This window comes from Diorhabda sublineata, chromosome X (genome assembly GCF_026230105.1).
Source record: "Diorhabda sublineata isolate icDioSubl1.1 chromosome X, icDioSubl1.1, whole genome shotgun sequence".
In the NCBI taxonomy this organism is placed as follows: domain Eukaryota; kingdom Metazoa; phylum Arthropoda; class Insecta; order Coleoptera; family Chrysomelidae; genus Diorhabda; species Diorhabda sublineata.
In genome coordinates, this window is record NC_079485.1 from 1,030,605 (window position 1) to 1,049,333 (window position 18,729).

Consider the following 18,729-nt stretch of genomic DNA (forward strand, 5'->3'; position numbering starts at 1 on the left):
GTCTTTTACCTTGATAATGCGTTTGTTTAGTTGTCGAGAAACAAACAGGCAACTGTTTCCACGATTTAGGTAACTTGGCGAAAAACCATTAATATTATTTTATATAGGGATAACTCCTTTAGAGTTTAAACGATTTGGACACTTTTTTGTAGAATGTAGAGCAATAGATCGCCAGAAAGGATTTGACAAGCTATAAAAATGGAAGAAATCCTGTGAAAGCATAATTGCCACAATTCTAAGAAAAAAAAAAGAATAACATGGACAGAAACTAGTAAACAAGATAGATACTGAAAATAGTGGGGGTAATTTGTATCTACATGGATAAAAAGACACAAATACCCGACACCTACAGCGAGTACTACATTCAGTACTCAACACTATGTGTTCAGTGCTTCGCTTTATTTTGTTTCTTCCATTTCTTCTTACCGTAAAGTTCGCGTATTTTTTCTTCTGTTTCTGTTAGTTGTTACAAACTTCCTTTTGAATAAAAAGGATGTTGGTAGTGCTTTCGAGTACATTCACGTACATTTGGAAAGAATGTAATATTTTAGAATGGATTGGGATAAGATCATAATTTCAGATCAGTAATCACCTCATCAATGTTTCGCTTTCATTCAGCTATACCCTGGATATTCGTTGTTTCCAGAGCATATTTCCTATTGTTTAATTGAAATAATGACTGATAATTATGGGGTATTTATGAGCTCTTACTGTATTGAATTTTCCGAATAGAACAATTATCTATTTTGTCACATCAACTGTATAGCCCCCCTGCAAAGATAACAATTGTAACTTGCTCAATTGGGTTATTACGAACCACTCAAACGCTAATTTATTTTTTTAATCTACTGATTCTAGACTTTGTTGTAATCAACATAACATATAGGGACACCTGCAAATAACAATACTAAGATTTATCAAACTTTAGAGATATCAGTCGAGTGCTGATACTTATATATATATATATATATATATATATATATATATATATATATATATATATATATATATATATATATATATATAAGTATAATATATACTTATATATATACAAATTGTCAATGTCTATTAGTTTAAGTATGAGTGTTACTGATTTTAATTAGGGGTGTGATTGTACATTTTGTGATTTTTAAAAATGGATTTGTCAATTAATAAAGGTAGGAACTGTACATTAAACGTTAATATTATGATTTATTATATTATATTAGAGTAACTATTCCCAAATGCGTTCGCCCTCACCTGTAAATCCTTTTCAAGTTGATAACTGAATAGACTTTTAATTTGAACACGTTTGTAGTTTAAAAATATCTATAGTTGATTTTAAACCTTTTTCGACATGGAAAAGTTAACAAAATAACAGTGTTGAATAGATCATGTGGGAAAACCTTCCCATTGGGCCGACATGGAAATCTATATAGAGGGAGCGGATAATAATTAATTAATTAATTTCTATTCTCGTGAATGATTTGCTATTCCTTAAACATCATTTCGACCGCAATTTTGTCAGTAATTTGCCGATAGCCCACATGTTTTTACTAAAAACACAACTTATAAGTTGGTAAGATCCGCTCGGAATTGATTCAGTTGAAAGCTGGATCGTCTTTATCCACAACACTTTTTCAAGAAGTAATGTGCTTTATAAAGAAGAGAAGAAATAATTTAATAGTCACAAATATGACAGATTTTATACCCTTGATATTGGAAAGTGTCCTGCTGAAATTTAATTCAAAGTACAAGCAATCTTTGAAAAATGGTATGAAATTTCAGATGTTGATAGTTCATAAATCGGAAAAAATGATCTCTTAAACGAAATTTCTCCCCTCATTTGATTATTCCAATAAATTTAATATGGTTTAAACTTTTAAACCATATTAATAAATCAGTATTCGGTGTATACTTGTATCTTAAGCAGCAATATTCAACAAAGTATCAAGCCGTTCCGCTTCACCAGCCTCTGTGTACAGTTTCACCTAGTTCCAGCAACATTAGACTAGGTCCCATGTAAAGAGTGCCGGTCAAAGGCCACGGTTTCGATAACCAAGAGCTGAATGAAATAAATGTGATGAATGCGCTTGGTCATTCGACTACAGAAAATTCACCCGATCCTCCTTCCTTCAATGACTTGCTGTCCTAAACATTAAAAAACGGAAAGTGATGTCTGACAAATGAAGAGATGGTGGCAGAGACAAACTCGTTTTTTGTGGAACTTCCGAAAGACTATTGTTGGGATAGTTTGAAAATATTTATAACTTGCTGGACTAGAGTAAAGTGACTTTTTCTTCGTCTTTCTAATTTTTTGTTGTTCGTTTTAGAGATAGAGTCTATTATGTGTTTGTTCTACTTTCAGGTTTGTTAACATATATCATCTTATTATTGTCTCCAATCGTTTCGGCAAGATGTCGAATATACGGAATATGTAACACTGACGAACGAGGATTAAGCCAAAATTGTATAGTTTACGACGATGATATCGATTCAGGAATCGAACCAAGACCTTTTAATGCTTCAGATGAAAATTATGAAAAAGCTATAGAGATAATTAAAAATAGATGTCCCTTCTTCGTGGACGACGATGACAGTATGTTTTTATAAATAATATAAATATGATTATTGAACATTGTTCGGATAAAAATGTTCAGATTATAGATTCAGATATTGAATGCACGTGGCATCACGCGTTATAATATTTTTTGTTATTTCATAATGGTTTTCTTAATATTCAATTGGTTCGTATTGGAAGGCATGCTTTTATATACATATAAAAAGTTTTGTTGGATATTTTATTAGATAATAAAAAAATTCAAATGTTATAAATTAGATTGTAATGAAAATAAAACAAGGTTTTAATAGATTATATTGTCTCGTATACTTCATGCTCTTGAATTGAAACTAAGTTTTTAAATGCTTTATTCAGCGGTTATGGATCTGTGCTGTGATCCGAGCCAGGTTATAAAAATGGAAGAAGGTTTTGTCAATATGGTACCATTTCAGAGGTGTTCTACGTGCACAATTAATCTTCAACATGTCTATTGTCAATTTACATGTTCACCAAACCAATTGGAGTTTGTTAAAAGCTTCGAACCTGGATGGAACCCTACATATGGGCGTAAGTGAGAGATAACAATAAATATTTATCCATTAACTCATCATTTTTAGTATATGCTAAATCGTTGGATGTTTATGCTAGCGAAGAAATGATGAACGCCACTTATAATTCTTGTAAAGATGTATCAATGCCATCTACCGGAGAATCTGTTATGGCCAGTACTTGTGGTAGTTGGGGAGCTTTCTGGTGTAATCCGCTAAGGTGAACATTTCTATTTTTAAAATTTGAAAATATTGTAATGCATTCAATATTTCAGATGGTTTTCTTTTATGAATGATCCAAGCAACATGGCGGCTCCATATAAGATAAACTATATACCTGTCGGCAAAGATGTGAGTGGTGCTTTAAACTCTGCCAGTCTGCCTTGTAATCAATCTTGGGTAAGTCATCAAAGGTAGAATGTACGTATAACTGATATGAGTATTTGAGTGCGAGATTTTAATTTAATTGCAGCCCAATAAAACGGCATGCAGCTGTATGGATTGTCCTTCGAGGTGTTCTGCGAACCGATATAGTGACAATGATATAGATAGAACAGTTTTAAAAATTTTCAATGTATATTCGTTGGTAGTGGCTTGTATTATATTCACACTTGGATTTGGTGGTACTTTTCTAATAGTAGTGTATAGAAAAAAGATTCTATCCGGTACACAATTTTCCTATATGAGTGAGTATATTAATACATATCAATGAAATACGTAACCGGAAATAGTTACATATTTTCAAAAGTGGATATTTCTATATATATTTTCAGAAAAATGCGTTGAAAGCGTGAAAAGAACTAGTGGAGCTGTTGAGAAATGTTTCCAAGAATTCTTTTATCTTTTGGGCTATAGTAAGTAGTCATTTAATATTAATATTGATATAAAGTTTTATTTTATATTAAACAATATAGTTATTTTTTTATCACTGTTCTTCTCCTATTTGATTTATCTATATTCAGTGCCGGATTAAGCTAGGGACTTGGGGGGGGGGGCTATATCCTCAGGCCCCAGGTCCAAGAGGGCCCCATCATTTGGAAATCATTCTGTATTTTTTGATGTGTTGATACCACAAATCTAACGTATTGATATTATTTTGTGAATTTTTCCGGGTTTTCGAATTCCTTAAGGGGGCCCCGTCATTATTTTAGCCCCGGGCCTTATAAATCTTAATCCGGCCCTGTCTATATTATGTGGTGTTTACTATTTCTCGTTTCCCACTTTCTATTCGGTCTCTTCTCTCTTCTTTCATTCTCTAGTATGTTTCATACTACTTTATTTCGTAATTTTTTATCATTTATACATTTTTATATTATACATTCAAATGCAGCAAAAAATCATCTACAGACATTTTGATATCCATTTTAGTGCTTGTTTTTTTCTATTTTAGTTGTTGCTAAAAAACGCGTGAAAATTTTGTTAATGTGTATTGTATTGGTAACAACACTATGTGCTGGAAGTTATTTTTTAAAAGTAACGGTGGATCCTGTGGAGCTTTGGGCATCTCCAACAAGTGAAAGTAGGAAAGAGAAAGATTATTTTGACAATTATTTCGGACCGTTCTATAGAACAAATCAAGTCTTTTTCAAAACAGTTGGAATAAAACCCGTGAGTGAATATACTATTTTTTCATATCTACTATCAAATCAAATCTTAAACGTTTATAATTGATACCAAGGCTTTAATCCTGAAGAGAAACACTCTTTACTGACATATAACGAAATGTTTTTTGAGATAGGAAGTTCTAAAATAAGATAAATCTCACCTGTTTCAAGCATAGTGGAACTATCATTAAAGCATAATGTTTTCTTTGACGAATTGATATTTTGTTTCGTATTGAAAGTCCTGAGAAACTTAACAATAATTTTTTTCGCTGTTCCAATGGCGATACTTTTCGGAAAAAAGAATTTCCTCAATCTCACAAGTAATGTCGGTTTTCATATCCTTGAGAGGTCGATTCGAACGGAAAATCTTGTGTGTCTGCTGGGGTATATAGTGGACAGCTGATAGTTAACCGAAAGCGAGTTCTCTTGCAAGATAATGATCAAAGAACTTGGTGGTATTGAATTCCTACCATATCCAGTATTAAGTACGGAACTTGCACAATCAGATTACTATTTATTCAGATCCATGGCGAAATTCTCCCGCGAGAAAAATTTTATTCCAAAGGCAATGTTGAAAATGCAAATCGACAATTTTTGTTTCTACGCCAAAGAATGTTTTCAACAAGGTTTTAAAGAGCTTGCTGGAAGTTGGATGAAAGTTATGGAATACAATGGGCTATGATTCGAATATTAAGGCTTTCTTTTTATATAATTATTTGATAAACAAACAAGACTGTATTGAATATCCTAATAATAATAAATTTTCCAGATTTTCTAATTGATTTATTGTGATATTTTAGTTTACATTTCGATCTAAACAAGGAAATGAAGTTACTATGGGACCCGCTTTTAATGACACTTTCTTAAATCCAATTTTCGAACTTCAACAAAGATTACTGAACGTAAGAATATTTTAATATATTATAATAATTAATTTTAGTGATCTCTCCATTATTTCTTTGTTGAATTTCAGATAACGTTCCAATCAATAGATGAACACGGTAAAACAGTAATAAAAGGATTAGAAAGTATTTGCTACGCCCCGATGAGAACCATTTATACCGGTCCACCAAAAACGTCTGAATGTACTGTTATATCTTTACTAGGGTTATTCCAAAATAATGTGGAATCGTTTAGGGAAAATCTAACTAAATCGTACGATACTGTAGTGGAATGTTTACAGTAAGTTTTATTTCGATATGAGTTTTTCGTCAATGCAAATATTGCTATGATTGTGCTAACATGTTAGTTTGAAATTTTAAAGACTAATCTGGAAGACATTAAAAGAATGAATGCTTTCATTTATTCATGATGATTACCATGAGTTAATAAGACAACGAATTCCTTTGCTTCACCTCTGACCCATCGTTTAACATTTAGTATCGTGAAGAGAACGAAATAGAATAAGTAGAACCATCGCCGAAAAAATTCAAATTGTAACATTTAGCGGTGTTTCTACTCACCGTCTTTTGGGATTATGATAATATAATTTTGGTAGGTTACCTACAAAAGGCACCTAAAGAAACTTATAGCAATTTAGCTTCAAAATTATCTAATACATTTCTTCTGAATCGATCCCCGGGTACTCGGTGTTTAAAAAACTTAACAGCAAATAATTTACATCGACTAATGAAGTCAATGTGCGGGAATGGATACTATATTTTTTATTGTTGGTGGGTTAGGGGTGTTGCAAAGTGAGAAGCGTTATATTTTGTTTTTACGTGAATAGTGTATATTCTAAACATGGTTTATTATTACTACAACGGGGAATTTTTGACAAAAAAATCTTTTTAGGGCACCGTATAGTATGAATTGTCTAGCTCCATACGGTGGTCCCGTAATCCCCGGACTAGCATTAGGTGCGGCTACTAAAAACAATCAATATTTGGATGCAATAGGAGTTTCTTTGACGATTTTAACATCTAATAAAGTTAATAAATCTGAGCTTTCTGATACGTTGAAATGGGAAGAGAAGTAAGTTATTGTTTTTGATAATGCTTTGTACATACGCATAATTGATTATGGAAATTGAACCTGTTGTTATTTCTGATATTTCTCGATTTTATTCACTCTCATTGATGTTTGAATTTTGTAGACAAAAAAATAAGCTATTTGAGGTTGTTTGGAAAAGACTTGGCTAGCAAAAAACTTATACGAACGACGAAGATATGTCCAGCAGATTTTTGCTGGACAATTCTACTGTTCGAAGCGAATCGATTATTTTGTCCAACAAATGACATGCCCGTCGTGTAGTTGTAACTTTTTTTATGAATATCGGCTTGTATCTTGAGAAATTCATCTAACAAAACTTAAAAAATTGAAAATCATATGGAAAATAGCGATGATTTTATTAGAAAGAAAGTTTTTTATTCACGCAATATAATCTCATTCTCAAAAATGTTAAAGAACATTGAACTTTACGTTATCTTTAATAAATATATTTATCGAATGAGATTCATTTTATTAGATATTCATTCATCTTACTCAAGATAATTGTTATCAATTTCAATAGAATGTTGAAATCCACTTTGATCAATTCACTAAATACCTAAAGATTACATCTATTGTATACAAGGCGTCAGTAAATACCTTTCATAAACAAATATCGAAACCTGTTACATTACCTTTTAATAAAATGCTAATAATTCTGATTTACAAATTATTATATTTTTGTAGATTTATTGATTTATTGAAGAAATGGGACGAAGAAGAACGACCTAGCTACATAGACATTGCGTACAGTGCGGAGAGATCAATAGAAGATGAAATTGGAGAACTATCCAAATCAACTGCGTCTACTGTTTTGATAAGTTATTTGGTTATGTTCATATACGTAGCTTTCACTTTAGGAAAATTCACAAGTTTCAAATATTTCTTGGTAATTATTCTGATAAATAATCTTATCTTCATACCTCGTATTTTCGAGCGTGGTGTGAAGAAAAATCGTGTTCACTACTCTAGCCAAAAGCTGAAATATCGATCTTCATGCATGTCACTTCATGTCCTGACTGCAGAAATCATGATATTTGGACAGTAGGTTCCTATTACGTCCTATTTTCCCACTGAAAATGGTTTTTGGATTTCCCACCCATAAGGGGGTTAAGTATGAAACTCTGTCAATTGGTTAGAAGATAATAATTATATATTTCAGCGTGGGTGGACAAGAGAAAGCGAGTTTGAACGAATTTTCGATAATTTCTTCCTTTAGGGTTGAGAAGAAGATAAAATTATGTATGAAAATTCCTTTTTTACATCTTCTATCAACTTAAAAACAGCCTACAAAAATCTTCATAAATTCAACTGCCTTATACTATATCTAATTTCCTCTTCTTGTTTTTTTTTAAACAAACGAAACTAAACGGCGCTAAATTTGTAGCTAACAGTAAAATAATATTATTGGATAATTCTTATACCTCTAATAACAACTCAGGAATTATTCAATTTGTTCATTGGGCTTAAGATACTTTCTCATTCTACTTCATTCACACTTTTATATCTTATAGAGTATGCAGAGCATCGACGGCTTACTAAAAGGCATTTCCGTCATTTTTATCATACTTTCTCATTCCAATAATTCAGCAATTTAACCGAAAATGCCAGAAACTTGAGATAGTAGCCCACAAATATTCATTTAGTGACGTAAGTGCGCTCTAAGCAAGAATTTTGAAAAATTCACATACTCACAGTCCAAAATCTAATAATATTTTGATATAAACTATATTTAACTGATTTTGTCTTTAAAAATGGGAAATTATATTTTTAATTAATAGGCTCAGCGTTATTGCCTTTGAGGATTATACAAAACTGTTCGCAACGTCGTAGTCCATATCTAGTAGAAAATAACGGAAAATATCAAAATTATTATTATATACGTTCTAGCTTAGATAATTAATTCAACGTTTTTGTGAGTGACCAACTCTGGCGAGATCTGCGAATAGAAAATATTTCAAAATTAAAAACGTCGTTTCCTTTTTTTGAATAAATAGATATTGTTTATTTTTAGCTGGACGCAAAGTTTTCTTTAGCCTTTGGTGGAATCTTAATAGTTTTCAGTTCAGTCGGTTCAACTATAGGATTATGCGGATATTTTGGTGTTGTAACCACTATGTTAACAATCGAAGTTGTACCTTTTTTAGTTCTCGCTGTAGGCGTGGATAATATTTACATTATTGTACAAACCCACCAGAGAAAAGAGAAGTAAGTAAACAGGAAATTCGAGACAAAGTTTTCAACTGCCTCTTATGTCTCGATAAAATACTTCACATAATATTTAACATTAATAATTTTATCTGTAACTATATGGTTGAGTTTCATGCACAAAATGTTAATGGTTGATTGTGAACTGTTTCAAGTAATCTATGCTTATATTTCAGGCAATAATTAGTACAGTACAAAATTACAAATAAAGAAAAAATAGTCCTATCAATAACTGATAAATATTCAAAAACTTGTGAAGCGTTTTCTGTGCCTTTAAAGCTTTTTGTTTTTGTGGAATTTTTTCGACCTGTCTATACAAAATCTGTGATTAGCTGTTAGCTTTATCTTTGATTCTCATTCGCCAAAAAATTCTGAATTATATCCTCCTCGATAAATTCTCCAGCAGTAGCCACGTCGTCGTCAATCCTCACTCTCCTCTGGCAGAATGCTTTGTTTAATATTACAAAATCCCGTTTTCTTGAAAAACGTTTCTCTAAATCCTTGTCAGCATTGCAAATGTTGATAAAAAGAACGATTTTTTGTTTTATCATCATTTACTTGTTGATTTTTTTCAATTAATATTTAAACAATTATTTGGTTTTGTATTGTTCGCACAATCAACATGTAAAATCCTCACAACTTTAAAACTTCTAGGCTACTTAGATTTCCCGATAATCAACAGAGGACGTTTATCTGTACCTGTCATATTTACACACTGTGTAAAGTACGGCGATCTTCACTTTGTTTACCCACATGGCATTTTTCAAATGTGAATGTTTCAGATGGAAGGCACTTATATAACAGAAGACATGGTAAATCTTCTGTCCACTGGTAACATACTCCCAGATCAACTGAATTACTTTCTTTGGCTAATTTTGTTAACAGTATGTCATAACTTTTTCCAATATATCCAATAGTTTTGGACTCCCAAATGTTTGTTTTAACAGTGGTCCGTCTATGGAAATATTTGTATCAAGCGTTGGTTTTATCCATTCCATTATCCATATTTCGTTTTTGTGTCCTTCAAAGTACCGAGATTAATATTAATTCTTTAAATATTAGGATTTAATGGGAATAAAATTCATTACGCGGTTTTCCCGTTTCAAAAGGATTGAAAATTTTCGGCTTATCACTATTATTTCTTTGGAATGGAAAAAATCAAAAACCCACGCGCGTTAAATCGTCGCTTATAGAGGTACATTATTATTCCTAACTCAAAAATTTTTTAGGGATCCTAATTTGAGTATACCAGAGAGTATAGCTGAAACAATGGCATTTGTTGGACCAAGCATTTTATTGACCAGCATTTCAGAAATATTTTGCTTCGCCATTGGTTAGTTGATAGAATATGTTTTGTAATGTTCCTAGATACATTATTCATTTCTAGGTACACTTTCGAGTATGCCGGCAGTACATACGTTTGCTATGTATGCAACTTTGGCAGTGGCCATAGATTTCATCCTACAAGTTACAGCTTTTGTCGCCTTATTATCTCTCGACGAACAACGATATGAGGTTTGAATTTTTTACACCCTATGTATTTACAACAACTTAAGACAGTATGCATTAATGTTTAAAATTTTTATTATACAGCATACTTCAAATATTAATCTAATGGTTTTTCACCAATCTTATACGAAATTAATTTTCAGAGTAATCGATTGGATCTAATATTTCACAAGAAAATTAGCGTACCAGAAAAACGAGAATCTGCGGATTATATTTTCCATTTTTGGAAAAATATCGTGACTACTAATTTATTGAAGTGAGTAATTATACAAGATAACGATAACAATTTAATGATCTGTTGTTTTGAACGCGAAAATAATGGCGAGGAAATTTAAGAAACTGTTTTGATCCTTCAAATCTCATAATGAAGTAGTACAGTAGAAGTCCGATAATCCGGCACGTTCGGGACCGGCTCGGTGCCGGACTACCGAAAATTCCGGTCTATCGGGCGGAAATTATAAGGTTAGAGTTAGGTCAATAATCAAAATACAAATACACTATGCAAATACATACAATAAAGTTTATTTTACATTCCATATAATGTATGTACACGTACTGTAAAATGCATTTCACTTAGATTTAAAAAAGTCACGAGTGTCTTTTTGTTCTATTGATTTTTGGCGTTTAGTGTTAAAATTTATTTCGAATAATATGGAAATCGATAATTTCTGAAGCACTGTATTTATTGATTCTGCAGCTTCTGTCCAGCTGATTTTTTTCTTTTCTTCCGTTTCGTCATCTGAGTCACTTTCTTCAAGATTTTGAGTAGGCTGAGGGTTTACTACAATGTTGATAATGTCTTCATCGGTTAGTTCTTGTTTAACAGGCTCATTCTCGTCGATTAGAAGCCACTTCTCTACCTCATCTTCAGGCAGGTTTTTCAAGGGATTGTCAACAATGACATTCAAAACTTCAGAGTGTCTTGATGGTTTTCTTCCTCATCAGTCTATAGAGTTAGGTCAGATGCAGGGTTTGCAGCTGGCCAAAGTTTTCTCCAGCATTTTTGGAGTGTGCAATAGCATAGACGGCATCTTTTACTGTAAACTTTTTTTGAAAATCAGTAACGTCGCAGTCGGCATTTAATAGGCCTTGAATAAAAGACCTTCTATAAAAGCATTTAAACCCCTTGGTCCATGGGTTGAATCAAAGATGTTACGTTAGATGGGAGCAGAGTAGTAACAGTATTTCCAGAAATTCATCTACTGGGGGGTGGGCTTTGCAATTGTCCAAAAGAAGAATGGCTTCAGTATCTTCTGGTAGATCAAGGCTTTTGAAGGATTCCTTGACCTTAGGCACAAAGTGGTAAAGAGGGCGGCAGTCATTCACGCATTTGATTGAGCATCGTATTGGACAGGCAAGTGTGTAACATTCTTAAAAGCCCTGAGTTTTGCAGATTTACCTATTATAAAAGGGTCAGTCGGTGGTGTGTCTATCCCGATGAGTTCTGCATGACAGATAATTTACTGACTACTACGGCTACAAGATTCTTCTATATACAATTTATGAATATCCTTAATATACAGAATCTCTAATTTGCCGTAAACAAATAATAAGAGTTCTTAGAGCGGCCTCAATATACTGTAAATAAAATATGAAAACGATATAAAGAAATCGCCACCGTGTGTAAAAAACATAATTTGAATTGTCGTACTGGAAATTGTGCTCCCGCATTCGCCAAATTTTAGATTCTTTTAAAATAATAGAACAGAACAAGCTTCATGCTCTACGCCAGTGTACGAGTTCGTAACACAAGAAAATTGAAATATAAGAGTTCACATAAAACATAAAATGACTTACGAAAATGTTAATGTGACCGTTCTAAAAGCAAAGCAGGTTTTGTACTTTCTTCTTTTAAAACTAACTGTGAATTTCGGGATAAAACTAGTAAAAAATCATAACGCTTGATATCGAGAGCCCCACTCTCTTAGAATAATAACATAAATTTTCTAGTTATTCTATTTTTATTGAGAATTATTTTCTACATTTTTAAATATATTATTTTTCAGATACCCAGTGAGAATTGCGATTCTGCTGCTCTTTACAACCACGACAATACTTTCTGTTATAGCTGCTCCTTACATAGAAATCGGTCTCGAACAAGAGCTTTCCATGCCTGAAGGCAGCCACGTTTTAAAATATATGCAAGTAAGTGGATAGTGGAATTCTAAATAATTTGGAATCACGGGAAATTTATTTTTCAGAATTTAAAAGAATTGTTGGGCATTGGACCACCAGTTTATTGGATCATTAAAGGCGAAGTTGATTATTTTGATCCAGAAGTTTTCTATAAAATGTGCGGTGGTTCAAACTGTTCAGAAAGCTCTATAAGTACTCAAATATTCATGGCTTCTTTACAACCAAACATGTAGGTACCAAGCTATCTTTCTATTCAAATAACTATTATCAAATAAATTATTAACTTGCTCAATAATTAGTTTCTATAAATAAAAGGAAGTGTTCTTACGAAGAGACTGCTTTGTGGATTCCTAAAGTCTACATGATATGATGACTGATACTACCTGCACTTTCTTTGCTATATTTTTGTTAATAAGTATTCTGCTTTTATAAACTTACTCTGATCAAAGAGCTTAAATGAAAACTGCACTGGATGATGTGGAGAAGCATGTAAATTAGACCGAACGCCTGTTAGTTTTCTTTCTAAACTAATATAAATTGCAATGGGAGTAAAAGTGCTCACAAAATTTGAAATCCCCCAAATCTGAGTTTTCTGCATATCGAACGACGCAGTGTTGCTGAAAATCATCGAAGGACGCAGTGTAGACTACAGTAATAATGTTGTGAGACAATGGTGTATTATTTCAAAGAATTTCATGATATTACCTGAATGAAATTGTGCCCACCGAGCTAGTATATCGAAAATACAATGAGAGAACCAGTTTCTTAAAGACTATTGCGACTGGAGATAAGGCTTATTTTTTGTACGACAATCCAAGAACGAATGGATTCACACGCATTCCCCCAACTACTCAAAACATTGAGCATAGTTTGATCGAGATGAAAACTGCTTCTTGTTGGTGTTTTCATGGAACAGAACGCAACAATAATAAAGAAACTCTAGTAGGATACCTTATGTTGTTTCTGAAATACAAAACAAACGAAGGGGAATTATCTTATTCGGCGTAGTTCTGATCCACAATGCGTAACCCATAGTGCGAAAAGTCTTTGACTACCCACCTGGCACTTCTGGCTTAGAACTGTTACTACCATTTCTTTAGAGAAATGAATAGTAGGTAAGGTGGACAATCAAGATTTTGAAAACTCACCTACATGAGAGCACTGTGGGTAGACATATTTGCAGAGGATATAGAGAAATTGGTCTCTCGTTATGATAAGGCGTTAATCTTTAGTATATGTATGTGTACATACATATAGAAAATTAAGTGTTCTCTTATGGACCCACTAGTAGATTTATAGGAAATAGACCTGTGGACGAAATTACCTTTTCATACATACACTAAATCTATTTTAAGCTATATATTATATACAAGTATTATAATTATTGTTCACTTTACGTTTATTATCTTTTAGAACTATCATTTCTACGCCAGCAAATTCATGGTTAGATGATTTCAAAGATTGGAGTACATCCGATTCTTGTTGTAAATATTTTAAAAATACTAGTTATTTTTGCCCTCATACGTACAGCAGCGATGATTGTGAATCGTGTAGTTTAAGCAAGATGAAGGCTGAAACTAATATTACTGAGTACGAGTATTACCAACGGTTTTTACCCCATTTCCTAAACGATAATCCTGACTCTAGTTGTGCCAAGGGAGGACACGCGGCTTATTCTAATGTGAGTAACTTACGTAGAATTATTCAGGATAATTTACTTAACGTAGAATAAGAATATGAAGTATACATGTGATCGTAATCAAAAGACTAATCGAATAGATATTTACTAGCACTAATATATTTTCAAATAATTTTCTATTTTAGAGTGTGACATATGTAACAAATAAAGAAGGATTGTCGAGAGTTATAGCTTCAAATTTGATGAGTTACCACACTGTACTGAAATCTTCAGAAGATTATACCAATGCTTTAAAGCATGCCAGACAGATAGCCAAAAATTTGACCACAACATTGGATTTACCCGGAGTTAAAGTAGTTCCTTATAGGTAAATATAATTGATAAATTACAAACCATCCAATACCTTTCTTATTATAGCATTTTTTCAATAGCTCATATTCAATCCTAGTTCAGACCAATGAATATTTATTACAGATATACAAATCATTAGAAATTGTTATTTTTACAGCGTTTTCTACGTTTTTTTCGAACAATATCTGACTGTTTGGGCAGACGCTTTGACATCTCTTAGCTGGTCGTTAGCGGCTGTATGGGCTATAACTTTCATTTTATCCGGATTAAGTTTCTTGCAATCAATCGTTATCACGGTCACTGCGACGATGATTATCATTCATATGTTAGGATTGATGTACTTATGGAATATTTCATTAAACGCTATTTCTTTGGTCAATCTAGTCATGGTAAGTTATTATTCACAAATATTAAGTAAAAACAATCAACGGTAAAATCAGCTGGCTTGGGGGGTAATTTTAACATAATAATATTTCGTTATATTAGAGTATTGTATCTATAACAGAAATGGAATTAACAATAAGACGTATTACAAGATTTCTTAGACAAATCTGAGATTTGGGCAATATGAAGAAGAATTTTTTGAAAAACTAATTTCAAAATTAAAATAGCTGTGGTACTTTTTTCTAGAGTGTTGGAATAGCAGTAGAATTCTGCGGTCATATTGTTCATGCTTTTGAAACGTCATCAAAAACTAATGCTATGGAAAGGGCCACAGATGCATTAGCAAATACAGGAATCAAAGTAAGTACCTCTATATAATTTCTACAAAGTCAGTGCAGGCAATATGGGCTTGGAGGAATATCGCATAGCTCATACTAAACTCAGTGTTTAGTATGCTACTGCCCCACACGCTTTTTTTCAACAGAAGAATAATGAGTGGTGAAATCGAATCTCCATTTTTGAATGTCTGGGTTCCAATCGTAAAAAACTTCGTTTGCATTTAGATTAGTAGAGGCGAATGTATTTCTTGTTGGTACAACGTTTCTAAGTTGAAAATACTTACTGTAGGTATCATATTATTTTCGAAATAATTTTGATATGTAAGTCGATTTAATATACCTGTAAATATTTTGGATTCTTTTAATCCAGGATGTTTTCGACTTAATTATTAATAATTTTTGTATAATTTATTTAACTTGAACCTATCAATTTCATGAATAAAATAAAAATTATCAATTTTATATACTTCTTACCAAAAGTTGTAATCCAGACAGGGACTTATAATAATTTTTACGTGTGATGTAAGTTTTCGTATGGGTTCAGATTGCCAGATGTAGTCTTCACCGTTAAAGTACACCGAGAAAGAAAATTTAGGTGTGAGAAGCCAACCGCTATTGAAGATTTTTGGTTATGTTAGTTTTAACTATTTGCTAGCTATTAGGAAAATCACGTCAAAATAAATGAAACCGATTCAAGCAAATATATTGAACTGATCATGATCTGATCAAGTTATTTTACGGAAATATTTCCTAATACTGATAGATTAAGAGCTGTGTGATCGTGTTTCATTTGTTTATGTTTTTTTAACATAACATAACAGTAGTATAGAAATTTGTTGTAAAATACATGTTGGTAAATCGCGAATAATTGTTCAATAACAGTTATTAAACAACCAGAACTATACAACTGAATTGAGGTCTATAAACACGGAAAAGCTATTAAGTTATAAATAAACATAACTAAGGTGATCAAAAACGGAGGTTTTTGTAGTTTTAAATTCGAAATTTTTGTCGAAAACAGAACGCGACGTTGTAACATCTAAAAATGTTACTTCGTGAGTCCATTGTTCATGAATATTGATTGATACAAAAGTTTTTTAAATTAAAGGAAAAAAATTGGTTCGTGATTATTTTGTATGACATTTTTTAAATTACTTTCAGGTTCTCAATGGAATCACCCTTACAAAATTCTGCGGTATAATAGTACTTGCATTTGCCAGCTCTCTAATCTTCAGGATATTCTATTTCCGAATGTATTTGGGAATCGTGATTTTGGGCGCACTGCATGGATTAGTGTTTCTTCCAGTTGCTCTTAGTTTCATAGGTAAGACAATTTTATTTTTGGTCAATTTGGAAATTTCCCATTTTCTTCATGTATTTAGGAGGACTTGCTTTATAAATTAATGAATTTCCACTCTTTCTATACTGGATACTTGTGATTTTTCTACAAATTGATCTTTTGAGACAATTATTTTGGTTCATTTAATATTAGCTCTATCATTTGGTTATTTTTTTTTCAGGTGTATTAAAATATTCAGATACAAAGACATCAACGGTACCATAGCTACAAAATAAAGAGGAATATTTCCAAAAACTCACACAAGGAATATAAAAAGGCATCGAAAAATAGTATATTACGGAAAAATAACTACCTAAAATCAAATGTTTTTCCAAATTTTGTTGACGAATTATGATTAAATTCTGTATTTTTAACTATAAAGAAAATAATGCGAAACTTATTGCGTAAGTAGCGCATAATGTGAAAATCTCAATACAGTACCTATGTAATTTGGTAAACAGTATTCTTTATATTACGGGATATGTTAGTTTGTAATATTTTATATAAATTACTTAATTTATTTTTTTGTATAAATAGAGTGTATCAATAAATTTGTGTTTATTTATAATATCCATCAATCCACAAAAAATTGAAACTATTGAATACATCAGTTTAAGAATATTTCGAGGCATCCGCAGTAATAATTCAGAAAAATTTTTGTCGCCTTCACGTGACGTCTCATCACTAACGATCTTCACTTTCACTGCTCCACTTCCTCTGTCTAAAACTTAATCGCTCCGTTTATTTTTCAAATAAAGTATTTTTTCATATTGTTTGGGATCTTCAGCATCTAAAAACTCTTCTGGCTTTTTGATATCTATTCAACTTTTCGTCTATATTACGAGAATAACTTCTATGGTTTGCATATTTATCTAAACTGAAAAATCCTTTGCATTTTCGTCTTTATTTAGATTCCTTAAGAATGTCCTGTAAAACTGGATGCTCAAAAATTTTTGTATATCCTTGCCGCGGATGAAGAAAGCTTGATCCTGAGATATTAGATAGTTGTAAGAAAAAAAAATTAAAAAAAAATAAGAATTTATTAAGAAAAAAACAGGGTTTAGCACGCAAATATATCAACTAAGATTGGGAATCAGTAGTAGAGAAACTTGATTCTAAGTAATTGAATCTGTTAGGATTTTGTCATTTTTCAATGCAATTTGAAGAAGTTTGTAGGTATTATTTTCAAAATTTCTGCAATGTAAATGATTCACAACGCAGAAGTGTAGCAATGTCAATAGAATGTACAAAAGTGACGTAAATCTAGCTTGGGTTTGCAAAAATCATAATCAGAATAGTGAGAAACAAAATAATTGTCCGTCGAAATGTGTCGAATAAGGGTGGCGCCACATTAGTATATTGTAGAAGGCATTGAACTTTTCAGAACTTTTTTAACCCGGCATACTTCAATTTATCTACAATTGTTATATTTATACCTTTTGTCTACTCCAACGCTATACTGGAAGGTTTTTGAACTGTTATTTTATCGGATACAGCTGGACACTTTTTCAACTTTTCTCGTATATGAAATACTTCTCTTTACCCCTCCCTTCATAATTGAAACGATAGAGAAAATATGCCAAAACGCCTATAGAGGGATCTAGATACAAATAATCGAGTTATTTCGCAGTTTACCACCACTGAACAGAGATGGGGCTAGAGATACTATTTACAGTGATGTATTATGGGTGGTATAACGTCCAAACAGAAATTAAAATTTTATTTTTAGGGAATTTTATGACAAAGAGCTGGAACATTTTGTCAGTGAAAATATTACTGAGTTGTCAAATAAAATAAATAGAAAGCTCGTTAACAATAAGCGTATTTTAGAAAGATCTTTTGTTTTGTGAAATACCAAATTATGTTTCTGATTATCTCACCCTTTTTCAGTCTTTTAAAGGCTGATGCTAACGTGTTTTTGAAAACTATATTAGTAAAAAAAAGTATGAAATGTACAGTTTATAGAAATAAGTTAGTAATGAGTCAATGTCATATGCTTAGTTATAAAAATCTAGGATATAGTTGCAGTAGTTCTGTTGGGTTGACAATTCAGTTAAGTGAGTTTTTCCATATACGAGGATAGTTCCAAAAGTACCGGGCCCAGAAAACCCAAAAATTTTGGAAGAAAATATATTTATTTTTCAA

At 32.0% G+C, this 18,729-nt stretch overlaps 1 protein-coding gene across 1 annotated transcript; it reads left to right on the top strand.

The window, feature by feature from the left end:
- Positions 1-1,015: 1,015 nt before the first annotated feature.
- Positions 1,016-17,135, top strand: LOC130450863 (NPC intracellular cholesterol transporter 1 homolog 1b-like). Its single transcript, XM_056789539.1, has 24 exons — positions 1,016-1,157; positions 2,348-2,578; positions 2,915-3,106; positions 3,157-3,307; positions 3,363-3,486; positions 3,560-3,773; positions 3,861-3,941; positions 4,478-4,695; positions 5,492-5,593; positions 5,665-5,873; positions 6,486-6,665; positions 7,368-7,569; positions 8,695-8,888; positions 10,118-10,221; positions 10,276-10,403; positions 10,541-10,653; positions 12,404-12,542; positions 12,599-12,762; positions 13,947-14,214; positions 14,358-14,539; positions 14,681-14,912; positions 15,154-15,267; positions 16,407-16,569; positions 16,766-17,135. The coding sequence occupies exons 1-24, from the start codon at positions 1,136-1,138 to the stop codon at positions 16,807-16,809; spliced, it is 3,771 nt and encodes a 1,256-aa protein (XP_056645517.1). The 5' UTR covers positions 1,016-1,135; the 3' UTR covers positions 16,810-17,135.
- The last annotated feature ends 1,594 nt before the right edge of the window (positions 17,136-18,729 follow it).